This window comes from Cucumis sativus, chromosome 5, assembly GCF_000004075.3.
Source record: "Cucumis sativus cultivar 9930 chromosome 5, Cucumber_9930_V3, whole genome shotgun sequence".
Lineage (NCBI taxonomy): Eukaryota > Viridiplantae > Streptophyta > Magnoliopsida > Cucurbitales > Cucurbitaceae > Cucumis > Cucumis sativus.
In genome coordinates, this window is record NC_026659.2 from 12,164,252 (window position 1) to 12,178,796 (window position 14,545).

Here is a 14,545-nt window from a genome sequence, read left to right on the forward strand (position 1 = left end):
TTAGACAATAAAATAAAAATAAACCACAAATCATATAAAACTTGCAGCTTCCATCAAACTTGATAGCCATAGAAAGCTGAAAGACTCTTTTACAACATTTTTTTACTTTTTCTTTTCTTTTCGACAAAATGCATGAAATTATACGCATAAATATAACTCTTGAAACGAAACATTTAAAAAGTTATAACTCTCATAATTTAGAACTATTGTGAGTCATGATATAAATGTAACATAAAAAAACGGAAAAATGGTTATAAAATGAATTACCTTTACTAGAGACTATAAATTAAGACTGTCAGCTTTCCATCCATTTGTAATAATCCAAGAGTAAATGAAACCCGTTTGAAATAACTTAGAAATATTTGTTAAATGAAAGCTTGATTTCAAATAATTCATCTTCTTTGATTTGTGTAAACCTAGGCAACATGTAAAGTTCATTCTTGACATTTTTCTTGAGGTTCGTATAGCATGATTAACGATCCTTTATTTAGTATTATTAGCATTTTAATGAAAACAAGCTTTTCATCAATAAATAAATTAAAAAAAAAAAAAAAGACTATAACTCAAATACAGTGTCTTAGATGTAATATCAAAGAACTTGGATTGTGAACATCATGAAGATGCAAGTAGATGTGTAGAACCAAAGTGGTCTGACCAACCAATGGTTCCTCCATTCATATCACAGGCCATATTCATAACAAGTCGTGGAGCTTGCACAGCCAAATCTGATCTTCAACACCTCTCTCGATGTGAGCAAGCACTTTACAAAATCCTCACCTTAACAATTCTGATTACGATTTTAAGAGCCAAGTCAAGCAACAAGATCCACTTCATCACTATCAGGACAAACGACATCTAACCTCATCATGCTCCTATACTGATCAGGAATAGGTGCTCCTGCTTGAACACAAAGTTCAACCACAGCTGGAACTTTGCCATAATATCTCTTCAACTTGTTATCCAATGGAGGCGCTTTCAAATCTCTCCCATGCCATACATAATTTGGACCTACAAGATCATCTATCGTTGCTTCTTGCCATGCGTGCAATCCGTTGCGAGACTGATGCTTTGAAGCTCGACACATTCTCACTTTATGCCCCTTAGGACCAACCTGTACCTCAGGACAGTATCCACATGTTTGCACCATGTACTTTTCCATTATTTTCTTTGCTCCTGATACCATTTCAAGCCACGAGTCCAGTGTTTGAATGCTCAATTGTCTTACCTCAGTGTCTACTTCATACTGCTGATCCAAAGTATTACTAAATTTCTCTAGGGAAGACTTACTGGTTCCTTCAAGTTCTATCCCAAAATCAGATTTTACAAAATTATCACTAATCTTGGTAGAAACCCCTGTCTTCACCTCATTCATTTCCTTCACCGACTCAAAATCTACAATTCTCCCTTCAATGTTGTATACAGGTTTTGTTCGTCTTTTAGAAGGGTATTTCTCAAGATCAACACCAGCTTGGATGCATAGCTCCAATATAGCAGGTATTCGTGGTATGTCATGCCTCTCATCATGTCCAACTCTTGGTTTCACTACACGATCATAAAGATGGTAACATTTGGGGAAAAAGACCACATCTTGAACTCTCCCCTTCCTCCATATGTGAGTAGCACTTCGAAACCCGCTTTTTTCACCAGTGCAAGTTCGAATTTCATGACCTACATGTCCAATATGAACCTCAAAGCAGAACCTGATGAGAATGAGCTTTGCCAAGTAAATCAGCAAACAAATGATTGTTAGATCATTAGCCCATCCAAAGTGCGCAGGTTATTAGGTAGAGCATTCAACCAATCACAGTATAATCCATATGGGCAGCTAAAACTTTTGAATGACTCTAAACCCATTCATGCGATTTGCTTTTGATAGATAGATATTAGGATCTGCTTTCAACTCGAATATCATTTTTTTTCTTTTTCTTTGTACTTCTACAAGAAACATTTTCTTCTCCCCAAAACGAGAGAGGCATCAAAAGTACACCATGTTTTTGTTACCATGAATTGGGGCGCTCCTGGCAAAATAGTGGTGGACAACTTTTAAAAATATCTCTAGTATGTAAGGATACTATTGCTCACTCTGCGTTTGTTGTTTGCAAACTAATTTGTAGATTCCCAACATCTTTCTAAAGGTCTACAAACTTAGAACAAAGTAACCACTAATATTCATACATCCTATAGACATTTTTTAAAGTTGTCATGTCAACCACTATTTTACCATTTTTTATAAGTGGGACCCTCTAATAGATTAATTCCTTGTAACAAAACGCGTGGTGCACTTCCACAAACAAATCACTAATATAATCAATCTTTGCAAAGAGAGAAGAGAGATACATATCAAATCCCTAATTTTATAACATCAATAAATGAAGATATATAATGCAAGATCAAATTACAAAAGTAAACGGTCAGAGAATCACATAGGCCACACTTCATAGTTCATGAGCTGCTACTTAACATAAGTTATTTTTAAACAAAAGACAAATTTGTCTTCCATACAATGAACAGCCTCATACAAGTTTGTTCAAACAATTTTGTTGACAACCTTTTTTTTTAATAGAAATAACGGCTTTCACTGAGAAAAAAATGAAAGAATACATGGGCATCCAAAAAAAAACAAGCCCCAAAAGAGAACCCACTAAAGAAAGGGTTTCCAACTAGGTAACTAGGTAAAATACTGCCTACATAATAATTACAAAAACACCTTCGAAACCGAAGCCCGGAGAGAAGCATGAAACCTCACCAAAAACCAAACCTCACTAGGGTTCCTCTCCACGCCCCTAAACACCTTGTTGCTCTTAAAGTTTTTGGAATACCATTGTTTTTGCTCTTAAAGTATCCGGCCCTTTAGTTCAAGTACTCAGTGGATAGCAAGAAAAGGCCTCTTATGGGATGGGATACAAGTGATAGAGCTAAGGAGGTCATCGCCAAATCCTTCAATGGTAAAGAAGAAAAGTATAAAAATATTTTTACAATAATTGATCAACAATGAGAAGCTTCAGTTCCATCCTCCTTTGCATGTAGCCAGATATTATCTAAACCCAAAATTTTATTATTCAAATCCAAATGTTCAAGTTGATGATGAAATTGTTAACGGGTTTTATACATGCATAACAAAATGGGTGCTTCCTTGGACATTCAAGACAAACCACTTTAGAGAGGTAACCAAATACAAGAAAGCTGAAAGACTATTTGGACATCCTTTAGCAATTAGACAGAGACAAAATATCTCCAGTTAACTTGAACTTGAAGTCTTTGATTAAACATTGAATATCATTTCGAATTGAAAGCTACTAATATAGTTTTGATCTTTAGTGGAATGGTGGGATCGTCACACAATCAACTCAAAACTTGCAAAATTTTGCTAAGAGAATTTGATGTTTCACTTGTGGTGTCTTGAGATGTGAAAGTAATTGCAGCGTTTTTGATAGGTTAGGTATCTCTATTACTTGTAGTGCCTCTAGATGTTAAAAATGAAAATTTTGTTATGTATACTTGTAGCTTCATAGCATGAAAAGGAATAGATTTGCTCAAAGTTGTCTAAATGATTTATTACTCATAAAATATAATAGAGCACTGAAACGCAGACATAACATTCAAAACATCCTCGACCATATCTCTTTAAAAGAGATAGATGATAGTAATGAGTGACTGATTGAAAGAATGGTTGACGATCAGAGGAGGAGGAGGATCTTGTTTTGGATAACGACTCTTTAACATGGGGCGACATTTGAAGAGTTGCTAGAGCAAAAAAACCTGCATATTATTCTAGTGTCGGTACCTTAAAAATGAAGTCTAAGACTAACGCTTCATCTTCATCTTCATCTTCCACAAACCACCACCCTCACACCAGTTAATTTGGATGACTATAAGACCAACAAAGAAGATATGGATGGTTATAAGTCGAATGATGGAACGAATGAAGATCAAGACCTATTTAGTGAAGATGAGTTCTATCTTTAGGATCTAGAATTGTATTTGTGATTGTTTTTGTGTTGTTTCACTATTTAAATCTTATCTATCTTTTGTTTTTTGTATATTCTTTTTAAGTCTCATTTCTATCCATCTATGTTTTGATTGTGTAAATAAACATATATATAGTATACATATATTTTTTGATATGCGAAAAAAAATCCCACACCTTTTTTGTGTGCCTTGTGCCTAGGCTTTAGAGGCAAATATGCCTTAGTGAGCCTTGGGCATTTTGAAACACTAGACTTGAATAGAAGAACCCCCCAGGTAATTTGGAAAGAGAACACCAAGTAGAGGACTTCAAGAATTCAAAACATTCAAACTCCAGTAAAAGTTTATCATGGAAGATAGGCTCATTCCTTTCCAACCAAAGTTTAATTGTTCTAACTGCATTTACTGAAAACAATCCGGCTTTGATGTGTAGCACAATTCCAGTAAGCAAGTAACAATATTTCAAAAATTATTGAAGAATGTTCAATGGATATTCAAAATAGAAAGCAATCATACCGAAATCTGATTAGCAAAGGAGCCATAGAAGAATATATGAAGAAGTGTTCCCTCCCCCACAAGGTAAAAGCTGGCGAACTGATGCCATTAAGCACTTCATGAATTTTTTCTTTTTCAACACCTATGAAGTAATAAGGTTGTATCGGATGTTCTCAAATGGACTGAAGTAATAAGGTTGTAATTCAACGTAATCCATATCAAAATATTTATCCGTTTTGGCCTTGAAATTCCAAAGGCTCTTGAGTACAACTCTTTATCCCTTGGCAAAGAAGATACCAAACGTGTGGTTAAAGATTTGATAGAGAAAATACTTGAAGGTTCAAGAGACCAAATTCTAGAATCAATAGAAACTGCTGAAACTGAGGATGGTAATGATTGAAACTCAAGTATTTCTTCATTAAGTATTGACGAAAGAAATCAAGCACCAATTGGAACGTCCCAGTGATCCGAAAAAGTCAATTAGGAGATTAAAATACAGCAAGCAGCCGAGGGAAATAAGTTCCTAACCAAATACCATTCTAAAACATAATTCTTCTCCCATTACCCAATCTGAAAAGAGCAAGAGCATTAAATTGCTTCCAAAGCTTTGAGATGTTCATTCAAGCACTTTGAAGACCCAAATTAGTTCTTGAAGCAGAAGTCCAATAAAAAACTGAAGAACCACGAATTGTGATAATGACTTTCCTCCGAAAAGCATGTGGTTCATTCGTAAAACACTGCTCCTATCTAGGTAACAAAGCCATATGTCTAGACTTTAAATTCCCAAGTCCTCCATCAAACTCTCCCATCGATAAAATTGACAGCTGTGTATCTCTGTAAGGCATATTCTTAACAAGTGAATGCCTCAATTGGGTGACCACAACTACCTCCTTCATGGAGAACTCAATGAACAAGTCTACATGGTATACCTCCAAAGTTTTTTTTCTTACCAAAAAAAGAAAAAAAGAACTCAATTACATGGATGGATGAGTTACGCACGAATGTCTCTAAGGCTTTATTCTTATATGGAAAACAATACAATTATTCTTCAGAATTTATGTTGATAGACCACTTGTCTAGGAATAATTTTCTCCTGTGCAGCATTATACCATACCTCTCAATACATCGTTAAACCGCGCCTGCTTCCTAGACGTTCAAACAACCAAATCCTCGCCTACTTCCCATCTTTCTCAACATAAAATATATTAATGATGTCTCACTCCTACCACTCTTACATCAGGCCCAAATTTTTGAGTACATGCGCATAACTAATTGCTATATTATTTAGGATCCCTACACTGAAGAAGCATCTTTGTTCCATTCCAACACTGCACTTTAGCACAGGTTCACTTAAGCTTTGTGGTAATCAAGACATACCAATTTCTGCATGCTACAAAGTACCACCCACCTTCAAACCATGGGCAAGGAACCCTTCCATGTCTAATTAATCACAATCCAGCAATAATGCATCCAAACATAATTTAAGTTTCACGATAGGCCAAGGATAAGAAGCATCGAAAAGACAGAGAGAAAATGAATAAAAAAACATAAAAAAAAAAGGTACAGATTATAGAACAAGCACCTGCATCTTTGAATAGGAACGGCCTTCAAAAGCCTTGATATACCGAAGTGGAGCATTTTCCAAGCTAGGTAGACACTCTGAGCTACGTGGACAAGATCAGGCACCAACAATCCATTATCAGGTGGATATTCGACCATCCTACATGGTTGGGCCTTTCTAGCTACTCTCTCCTCTTTTGCTCTCTGAATCAAAACCTTCATAGGAGTGGGATAGGGTTTTCTACTGGACTCACATACACGGGGTTTTGGTAAATCAACATAAGGAGGATCAGGTGCATCGTCATATTCAAGTTTCTCTGCATTCCGGGTGAAGGAACAGCGAAACGAGCTGAGCCCAAAGAGATTTGGAGGAATACGTCGAGTCTTGAGGCTGAGATGACGAATTTGGAAGGTTTGTAGCATTAGAGACTTTTTGACGTGAAAATTGCCAAAGACAAGCCAAAAATAAAGAGAGTAGAGACAGTTGGGTGAAAAAAGAAAAGGGTAATGGGAGTTTTGAAGAGTGAATGAAGTATAGCCTTTTGTCTTCTTCTCCTCCATCTCACGCACGCACAAAATCTTCATTTGAAATCAACACAGAATCCCCCAATGGCTAACAACCTTTGCCATGGCGAAATCCATGTAAGAGTTTCCTAAAATATTAATTTTTTTTGGTTTGGATTTTGGATGGACATAGTTGTAAATTTAATAATTAAATTCAGAATAATTAACTATATACAAACATTTTAAAAAACTCCTTTCTTTTTATAAAATTTGTCAAATTTTATAAATAATTTAAGTCTATTACACCATGGTGCAAATATTGATATTGGTTATCTCTCATAGATAATACGAAGTCTATCAGCGATAATGATACTTTTGCTATATTTACAATTTTTTTAAATATTATTATATCTTTAATTATTATTCTTAAAATAGTGCGATTTCCTTTTTCAAATTTTCCTAATCCTTATTTATTATTTTTTTTCAAAAAAATATTCAAATATTCCTAAATATTTGTTAAGAAAATGTTTTAGGATGATTATGTCCAAGTTTGTTCCTATTTTCTTAGGAATTAGTTATTTTAATATTTCTGATTTGTAATCATTAAGAAAGTTAGTGGGTAGTTATTTTTTAAGACTTTAAATATTGTAGCTTCTCCTTGAATGGTTCGTGAGTATTTTAGTCTTCAATTTTATGTTGCAATCTTCATTTTTATTACAAAATAACAATTGGTATTAGAGCTCTCCTCTTAAGGGATTTATGAGTGTGTGTGTGAAGTTGTATCATGGACGCCGAAGCAAGTTCAAGTTCTCTTCAATTTCTCCATCGATATTTGATGGAGACAACTACCAATTAAGTTTGGGCAGTTCGTATGGAGGCATATAATATGAAAGCTTTGGATATTTGGGAAGCAGTGGAAGAGGATTATGAAATTTCTGCTCTTCCAGACAATCCTACCATGGCGCAAATCAAAGCACAAAAGGAGAAGAAGAGAAAGAAATCCAAGGCAAAGGTATGTTTGTTCGCTGCAGTCTCATCTACTATTTTCACTCAAATTATGACTTTGAGATCAGCATATGAGATATGAAATTATCTCAAGTCAGAGTATGAGGGAAATGAAAGAATCAAAAGAATGTGTGTGCTAAACTTGATTCGAGAATTCGAGTTGCAGAAGATGATGGAAACATAATCAATTAAAGAGTATTCTGTTAGGTTATTGAACATTGCAAACAAAATCAGATTTCTTGGTTCTAAGCTCAAGGACTCAAGAATTTTTGAAAAAATTCTTTTATCAGTGCCTGAAAAATTTGAGGCATCTATTTCTGCCTTAGAAAGTACCAAAGATTTGACTCAAATCACTCTTGAAAAGATACTCAATGCTTTGCAAGCGCAGGAACAAAGAAGAACCATGAAGCAAGAAGGTGTTGTTGAAGGAGCCTTGCCAGCCAAGCATCATGAGAACGTTAGGAACAATAAGGAGTTTTTCAAGAAGAATCAAATTTCTACAAGAGAATCTTTAGCTTACAATAAAGTAGGAATCAATAAGGGATCCTACCCTCCATGTCCACATTGCAATATATAGGGTCATTCTCCTTTTAAATGTTAGAGGAGACCAGACACCAAGTGCACCAAATGTAACCAAATGGGGCAATTTGCAAGAGCAAGAATCAACAACAAGGTGTAGAGGCCAAAATTGTTAATCAGGAGGAGGAGGAGGATCAATTGTTTGTGGCTACATGCTTGGTGGGTGGTGAATCAAATGAAAACTAGCTGATGACAGTGGTTGTACCAACCATATGACTCATGACAATGAGTTGTTTAGAGATTTGAAGCCAACAAATATCACCAAAGTCAGAATTGGAAACGGAGACTACATCTCAGTTAAAGAAAATGGGATTGTTGCGATTACAAATTATACAGGTCCAAAACATATACAAGATGTTTTTTTTGTCTCTAACATTGATCAAAATCTGTTGAGTGTGGGTCAACTTATTGAAAAAGACTTTAAAGTTACTTTTGAAGATGAATATTGCTTGATTAAGGATGCAGAAAATCAAGATATTTTCAAAGTAAAACTGAAAGGAAAAAGTTTTTCATTCAATCTTTTAGAGGAGGATCAATCTATTTTTCTCTCAAAGAAGATGTAACATAGCTTTGGCACAAAGGAGTCGATCATTATCATCATCAAGGGCTCCTGCAACTAAAGGAGTTGGCACTTGATATTTCCAAGCTTAGTGAAGTAATCTCAAGCTGCAAATCTTGTCATTTTGGAAAGCAAAATAGGAAGTCATTTCCCAAGTCATCTTGGAGAGCCACTCAAAAATTACAGCTCATTCACACAGATGTTGCAAGCCCTCCAAGAACACCTTCTTTAAAAGGCAATTTCTATTATATTGCCTTTATTAACGACTTTCACTAGAATGTGCTAGATTTTTTTCTTGAAGTTTTAAATCAGAAGTTGCTCAAGTTTTTTTGGAAGTTCAAGGCAAGAGTTGAAAATGAAAGTGGTTGCAAAATTCAATTTGTAAGGTCTGAAAATGGAAAGGAGTATATTTCGGCAGAATTTGACAAATTTTATGAAGATTCAAGTATAATGCATTAGTTTATAGCCCCTTACACTCCTCAACAAAATGGAGTTATTGAGAGCAGAATTTGACAAGTTTTATGAAGATTCAGGCAAGATGCATGTTGCATGAGAAGAATTTGCCAAAGAAGTTTTGGATAGAGGCAGCAAATACAACTGTATTTCTTTAAAATAGGATTCCCACAAAAGCAGCGAAGGACAAGACGTCATTTGAGGCATGGTAAGGTTACAAACCATCTCTGAAATTTCTCAAAGTATTTGTTTGTCTATGTTTCTGTCAGGATTCTAACCCACTTTCTAATAAAACACCCAACAATGGCTAAACAGAGACAGCACCCTGTAATTCTTTATTTATGTATATAGCCAAAAGATACAGCTACAATATGAAATGAAAACAAGAACAGTAAATAACAGGAACATACCAGCATCCTTTACAAGAAGGATACCCCCTCCCCTTTGCGACTGTTGCCGCCTCTCTTTTCCCTAAGGTTAACAAAAAGGATACTGTGAGACCCCCAATCATACATACGTATGTTAGGAAGGGTAAGAAGGGAAACTCACCAACAAGTAATGAGAGAGAATGATTGGGAAATAAAAGAATGTGCAGGTGGGTCCCACTGGGTAGGAAATTGAGGGTGAGTATAAATAGAATGATTGAGGAATAGGGATAGTTATCTTTTTGGTTATCTTTTAGGAAAAGGGAGGCGGCAGCAGCCGAAAGGAGAGGGGTATCCTTCTTGTGAAGGGTGCTGGTATGTTCTTGTTGTTCATTGTTCTTGTTTTCATTCCTTATTGTAGCTGTAACTTTGGGCTATATACATAAATAAAGGATCACAGGGTGCTGTCTCTGTTTAGCCATTGTTGGGTGTTTTATTAGAAAGTGTGTAGAATCCTAACAGATACCTATCTCTATTTCCCAATCATTCTATTTATACTCACCCTCAAATTCCTACCAGTGGGACCCACCTGCACATTCTCTTACTTCCCACTCATTCTCTCTCCTTACTTGTTGGTGAATTTCCCTTCTTACCCTTCCTAACATACGTATGTATGATTGGGGGTCTCACAACACCCCTCGGTTCCAAATTCACCTTGTCCTCAAGGTGGAATGTGGGAAACTGTTGATTCATTTGATAGACAGCTTCCCATGTGGCTTCAGTTTCTGGTAAATTCTTCCACTTGACTAGCCATTCGTTAGCTCCCAATTCTTTATTCCAGCGAATTCCCAATACCTGTTCTGGCCATAGTTGTAATTCGAAATCTGTTGTCAACATAGGTTGTTGTTGCTGCACAACCTTCTGCTTACCTAACTTGAGCTTCAACTGTGAGATGTGGAACACATCATGAATACTCGCCTCTGGTGGAAGTTTCAATCTATAGGCCACCTCTCCTATCTCTTCAATGATTGTGTAAGGCCCGTAGAATTTTGGTGCCAGCTTTTCACACCTTTTCCGAGCTAAGGATCTCTGCCTATAAGGTCTGAGCTTTAGGTATACTTCATCACCCACCTTGAACTTCAATTCCCTTCTTTTGGTGTCTGCCCATTTCTTCATGCGGTTTTGGGCTAAGTGAAGATTCTCCTTCAAGGCGTTCAATGCCAGATCTCTCTCCTTGAGCATTATTTCTACCTCATCATTCTGAGTTTTTCGGGTTCCGTAGGATAGAATCGGGGGTGGTTGCCTTCCATATACAATCTTGAAAGGGTTGGAACGTATGGATGAATGGAAAGTAGTGTTATACCACAGTTCAGCCCATGGAATGAACTTATGCCACCTTTGAGGTTGCTCATTGCAAAAGCATCTCAAGTATGTCTCCAGACATTGGTTTACCCTTTCCGTTTGTCCATCTGTTTGTGGGTGGAACGCCGTGCTTCTTTTCAGTTTAGTTCCCATAGTTGTAAATAACTCCTTCCAAAAATGACTAATGAAAACTTTATCCCTGTCGGATACTATGGATTTTGGAACCCCATGCTTGCTGATGATCTTTTCAATGAATGTCGTCGCCACTTGTTTAGCTGTGAAAGGGTGCTTCATAGTGATGAAATAAGCATACTTGCTCAATCTGTCTACCACCACCATTATCACATTCATTCCCCCTGCCTTCGGTAACCCTTCTATGAAATCCATTGACCATTCTTCTAGTATGGCTTCCGGAGCAGGAAGTGGATGTAATACTCCTGCTGGTTTCGTGGCCTCATATTTGTTCCTTTGACAAATCTCACACTGTTCCACATATTTCTTTATATCAGCCTTCATTCCCTCCCAGTACAGCTCTCCGCTCATCCTTTTATATGTCCTCAAGAATCCCGAGTGTCCTCCCAAGATGGAGTCATGGAATGTATGCAGCAATGTGGGGATCACTGACGACTTCTTTGATAATACCACTCTCTTCTTGTAGAACAGTTTCCCATTCTCCCAGCTAAATTTGCTAATTCCCTCTGGATTCTGTTTCAATTCTTTAATGGTTTTCTGTAATTCCTCATCTTGGTTGACTTCCTTGTCTATCACTTCCATGTCTACAATGCCAGTTGTCGTCAAGGAGTTTACTTCCAGCGGATATTCCATCCTAGAAAGGGCATCTGCTGCTTTGTTTTGTAATCCAGGTTGGTATAATATTTCAAAATCGTATCCCAGCAGTTTGGTCAGCCATTTCTGAAATTGGGGTTGTACTTCCCTCTGTTCTAGGAGAAATTTCAATGCCTTTTGATCTGAGATAATTGTAAACTTCCTTCCTAATAGATAATGACGCCATTTCTGCACTGATAATACTACAGCCATCAGTTCTCTTTCGTAAATGGACTTGGCCTGAGCTCGTGTCGACAATTTCTGGCTGAAGAAGGCTATGGGGTGACCATTCTGTGAAAGTACAGCTCCCAATCCTGTCCCTGAAGCATCTGTTTCGATTAAAAAAGGTAGATCCCAATTCGGCAGTGCTAGCACCGGGATAGTAGTCATGGCCATCTTTAATTTTTCAAAAGCCTCGGTTGCTTGTTCATCCCACGCAAAAGAATTCTTTTGCAACAATCTGGTCAAGGGGGCTGCAATTTCTCCGTATCCTTTCACAAACCTACGATAATAGCCCGATAATCCCAGAAATCCTCTCAGACCCGTGACATCTTTCGGCTGAGGCCATTTCACCATGTCTTTGATCTTCTCCTCATCAGCCTGTACTCCTTTACTCGAAATTATATGCCCCAAATATTGGATTTTGGAGTGAGCTATGACACACTTCTTCTTATTTGCAAATAGATGGTTATCCCTCAACACTGCAAATACCATCCCTAGATGTTTCTCATGTTCTGATATATCCTTGCTATATACAAGTATATCATCGAAGAATACCAATACACACCTTCTTAAAAAAGGTTTGAATACCTGATTCATCAAGGACTGGAAGGTGGCTGGTGCGTTTGTAAGACCGAAGGGCATTACCAGAAATTCATAGTGACCCTCATGTGTTCTGAACGCGGTCTTCTCAACATCTTCCTTCTGCATCCTTATTTGATGGTAACCGGACTTCAGATCTAGTTTTGAGAAAACCGTGGCTCCATGTAATTCATCCAGCAGTTCTTCTATCACTGGGATAGGAAATTTGTCCGATATGGTTACTTGGTTGAGTTTCCGGTAATCTACACAAAAGCGCCACCCTCCATCTTTCTTTTTGACCAATAAAACAGGGCTGGAGTAAGGGCTATGACTGGGACGTATCACACCTGCTTGCAGCATTTCCACCACCAATTTCTCAATTTCCTCCTTCTGTACATAACCATATTTATATGGTCTGACATTGATGGGCCTTTGGTTCGGTAAAACCAATATACGGTGATCTATTTCTCTCTTAGGGGGTAAGTTTTTTGGATCCTCAAAGATGTCTGCATACTGTTGTAACAGATTTTTAATCATTGGAATCTCTTCCTCGTCCCCTTTCATTTCCTGCTTCGCTTCCACATCTGTGTCTACTTCATACTTTTGGAATTCCAACAGAAAACCCTGATCTTCATTTTCCCACGTTTTCTCAATGGTTTTCAGGGAACATTCTGCTTGGATGAGGGATGGGTCTCCTTTCAAGATAATTTTCTGTTTGCCTGACCAAAAGGACATTGTTAGAGATGGCCAATGTATCTTCATGGTGCCTGTTGTATCCAGCCACTGCATACCCAATATTACATCCACATTTCCCAACTCAATAGCAAAAAAATCAGCCACCACCACAACCCCTTGTAGTTCCAATTCCACTCTCTTGCAAACACCCTTGCCTGTACACTTGGTGCCATCTCCAATTGTAACTGCAAACGGGTTACCTTTTTCCAGATATAAGTTCTTTTCCTTTACTGTCCGGTTATGTATAAAATTATGGGTTGCTCCACTATCAATCAGCACTATCACTCCTTTGCCCTTTATATTTCCCTTCAGCTTCATCGTTCCCTTCGATGCCATCCCATGGATTGTCTTCAATTCTATTTCCTCTCCTTCAGCAAAATCCAGATGGTTTAATTCCACTGTTTCCCCTGGTTCCTCTTCCATCTTGCCTTCCTCTTCCTTGCTCTCCTCTTCATTCATGATAAATAACATCAGCTCCCTTTTTTCCTTCACTCTACATCTGTGCCCTGGTGTATATTTCTCATTGCATTTAAAACATAGGCCCTTATCCAATCTGGACCTGAATTCTGCGTCTGAAAGTCGTTTGATAGGAGGTTCACTTTTTTGATAACTACCCTTAATAGGTATAGTTACTTGTTTTATGGGGAAATCTGTCCTCCTCATGTAGCCTTTGTCTGTTCCATCTTGGATTTTTCCTGCATACTCTTCTTTTTTCTTTGGTTCCACTGTCCTGCCCTCGGTCTTAGTCAATTTCATTGCTACATTCCGATCATTGACTAGTTGAGCCTCCCTCATACAATCTTCCAATGTTCGAGGGAAACGACTAACGACTTCTGCCTGAAGATTGGGTTCCAGACCGGTCAGAAAAGCATCTCGTAACACACTTTCCTCCATGTGAGGGAGGGGAGCTGAATATGTGACAAATTTCTTCACATACTCACTGTAGGATCCATCTTGTTGAATCCTAATCAAGCGTGCCACTAGACTTGTTTGCCCTGAGTCCTTGAAGAAATCAAACATCCTCCCTTTCAAATCTTCCCATGACTCTACTTTCTTCCTATTATGCGTCCACCTGTACCAGTCCACTTCCTCTTGCCCAAAACTGACCACCGCCACTCTGATCTTCTCGTTTTCTGGCAGGTTGTTCATCTCAAAGAAATGTTCTGCTCTATATACCCAGGATTCTGGATTTTCACCTAAGAACATAGGCATTTCTAACTTTGCGTACTTACTTCGATCCACATTATTTCCATTTACCTCATTACAGACTTCCGATTCTTCTACTTTTCCTTTCAACTTCATGCTGGATCCATCAGATGTTCCGGATTCATCTCTT

General features: G+C 37.6%; 1 protein-coding gene and 1 long non-coding RNA gene across 2 annotated transcripts; both read right to left on the minus strand.

Annotated features, from left to right (window-relative positions):
• Positions 1 to 377: 377 nt before the first annotated feature.
• Positions 378 to 6,619, minus strand: LOC101207739 (APO protein 3, mitochondrial). The gene is made up of 2 exons (XM_004142234.3): positions 6,044 to 6,619; positions 378 to 1,700 (listed from the first exon to the last, which is right to left on the minus strand). The coding sequence occupies exons 1-2, from the start codon at positions 6,604 to 6,606 to the stop codon at positions 812 to 814; spliced, it is 1,452 nt and encodes a 483-aa protein (XP_004142282.3). The 5' UTR covers positions 6,607 to 6,619; the 3' UTR covers positions 378 to 811.
• On the minus strand, positions 1,927 to 6,037 carry LOC116403876. The gene is made up of 2 exons (XR_004216794.1): positions 4,145 to 6,037; positions 1,927 to 3,869 (listed from the first exon to the last, which is right to left on the minus strand). It is a non-coding gene; the product is annotated as an uncharacterized LOC116403876 (long non-coding RNA).
• Positions 6,620 to 14,545: the final 7,926 nt, after the last annotated feature.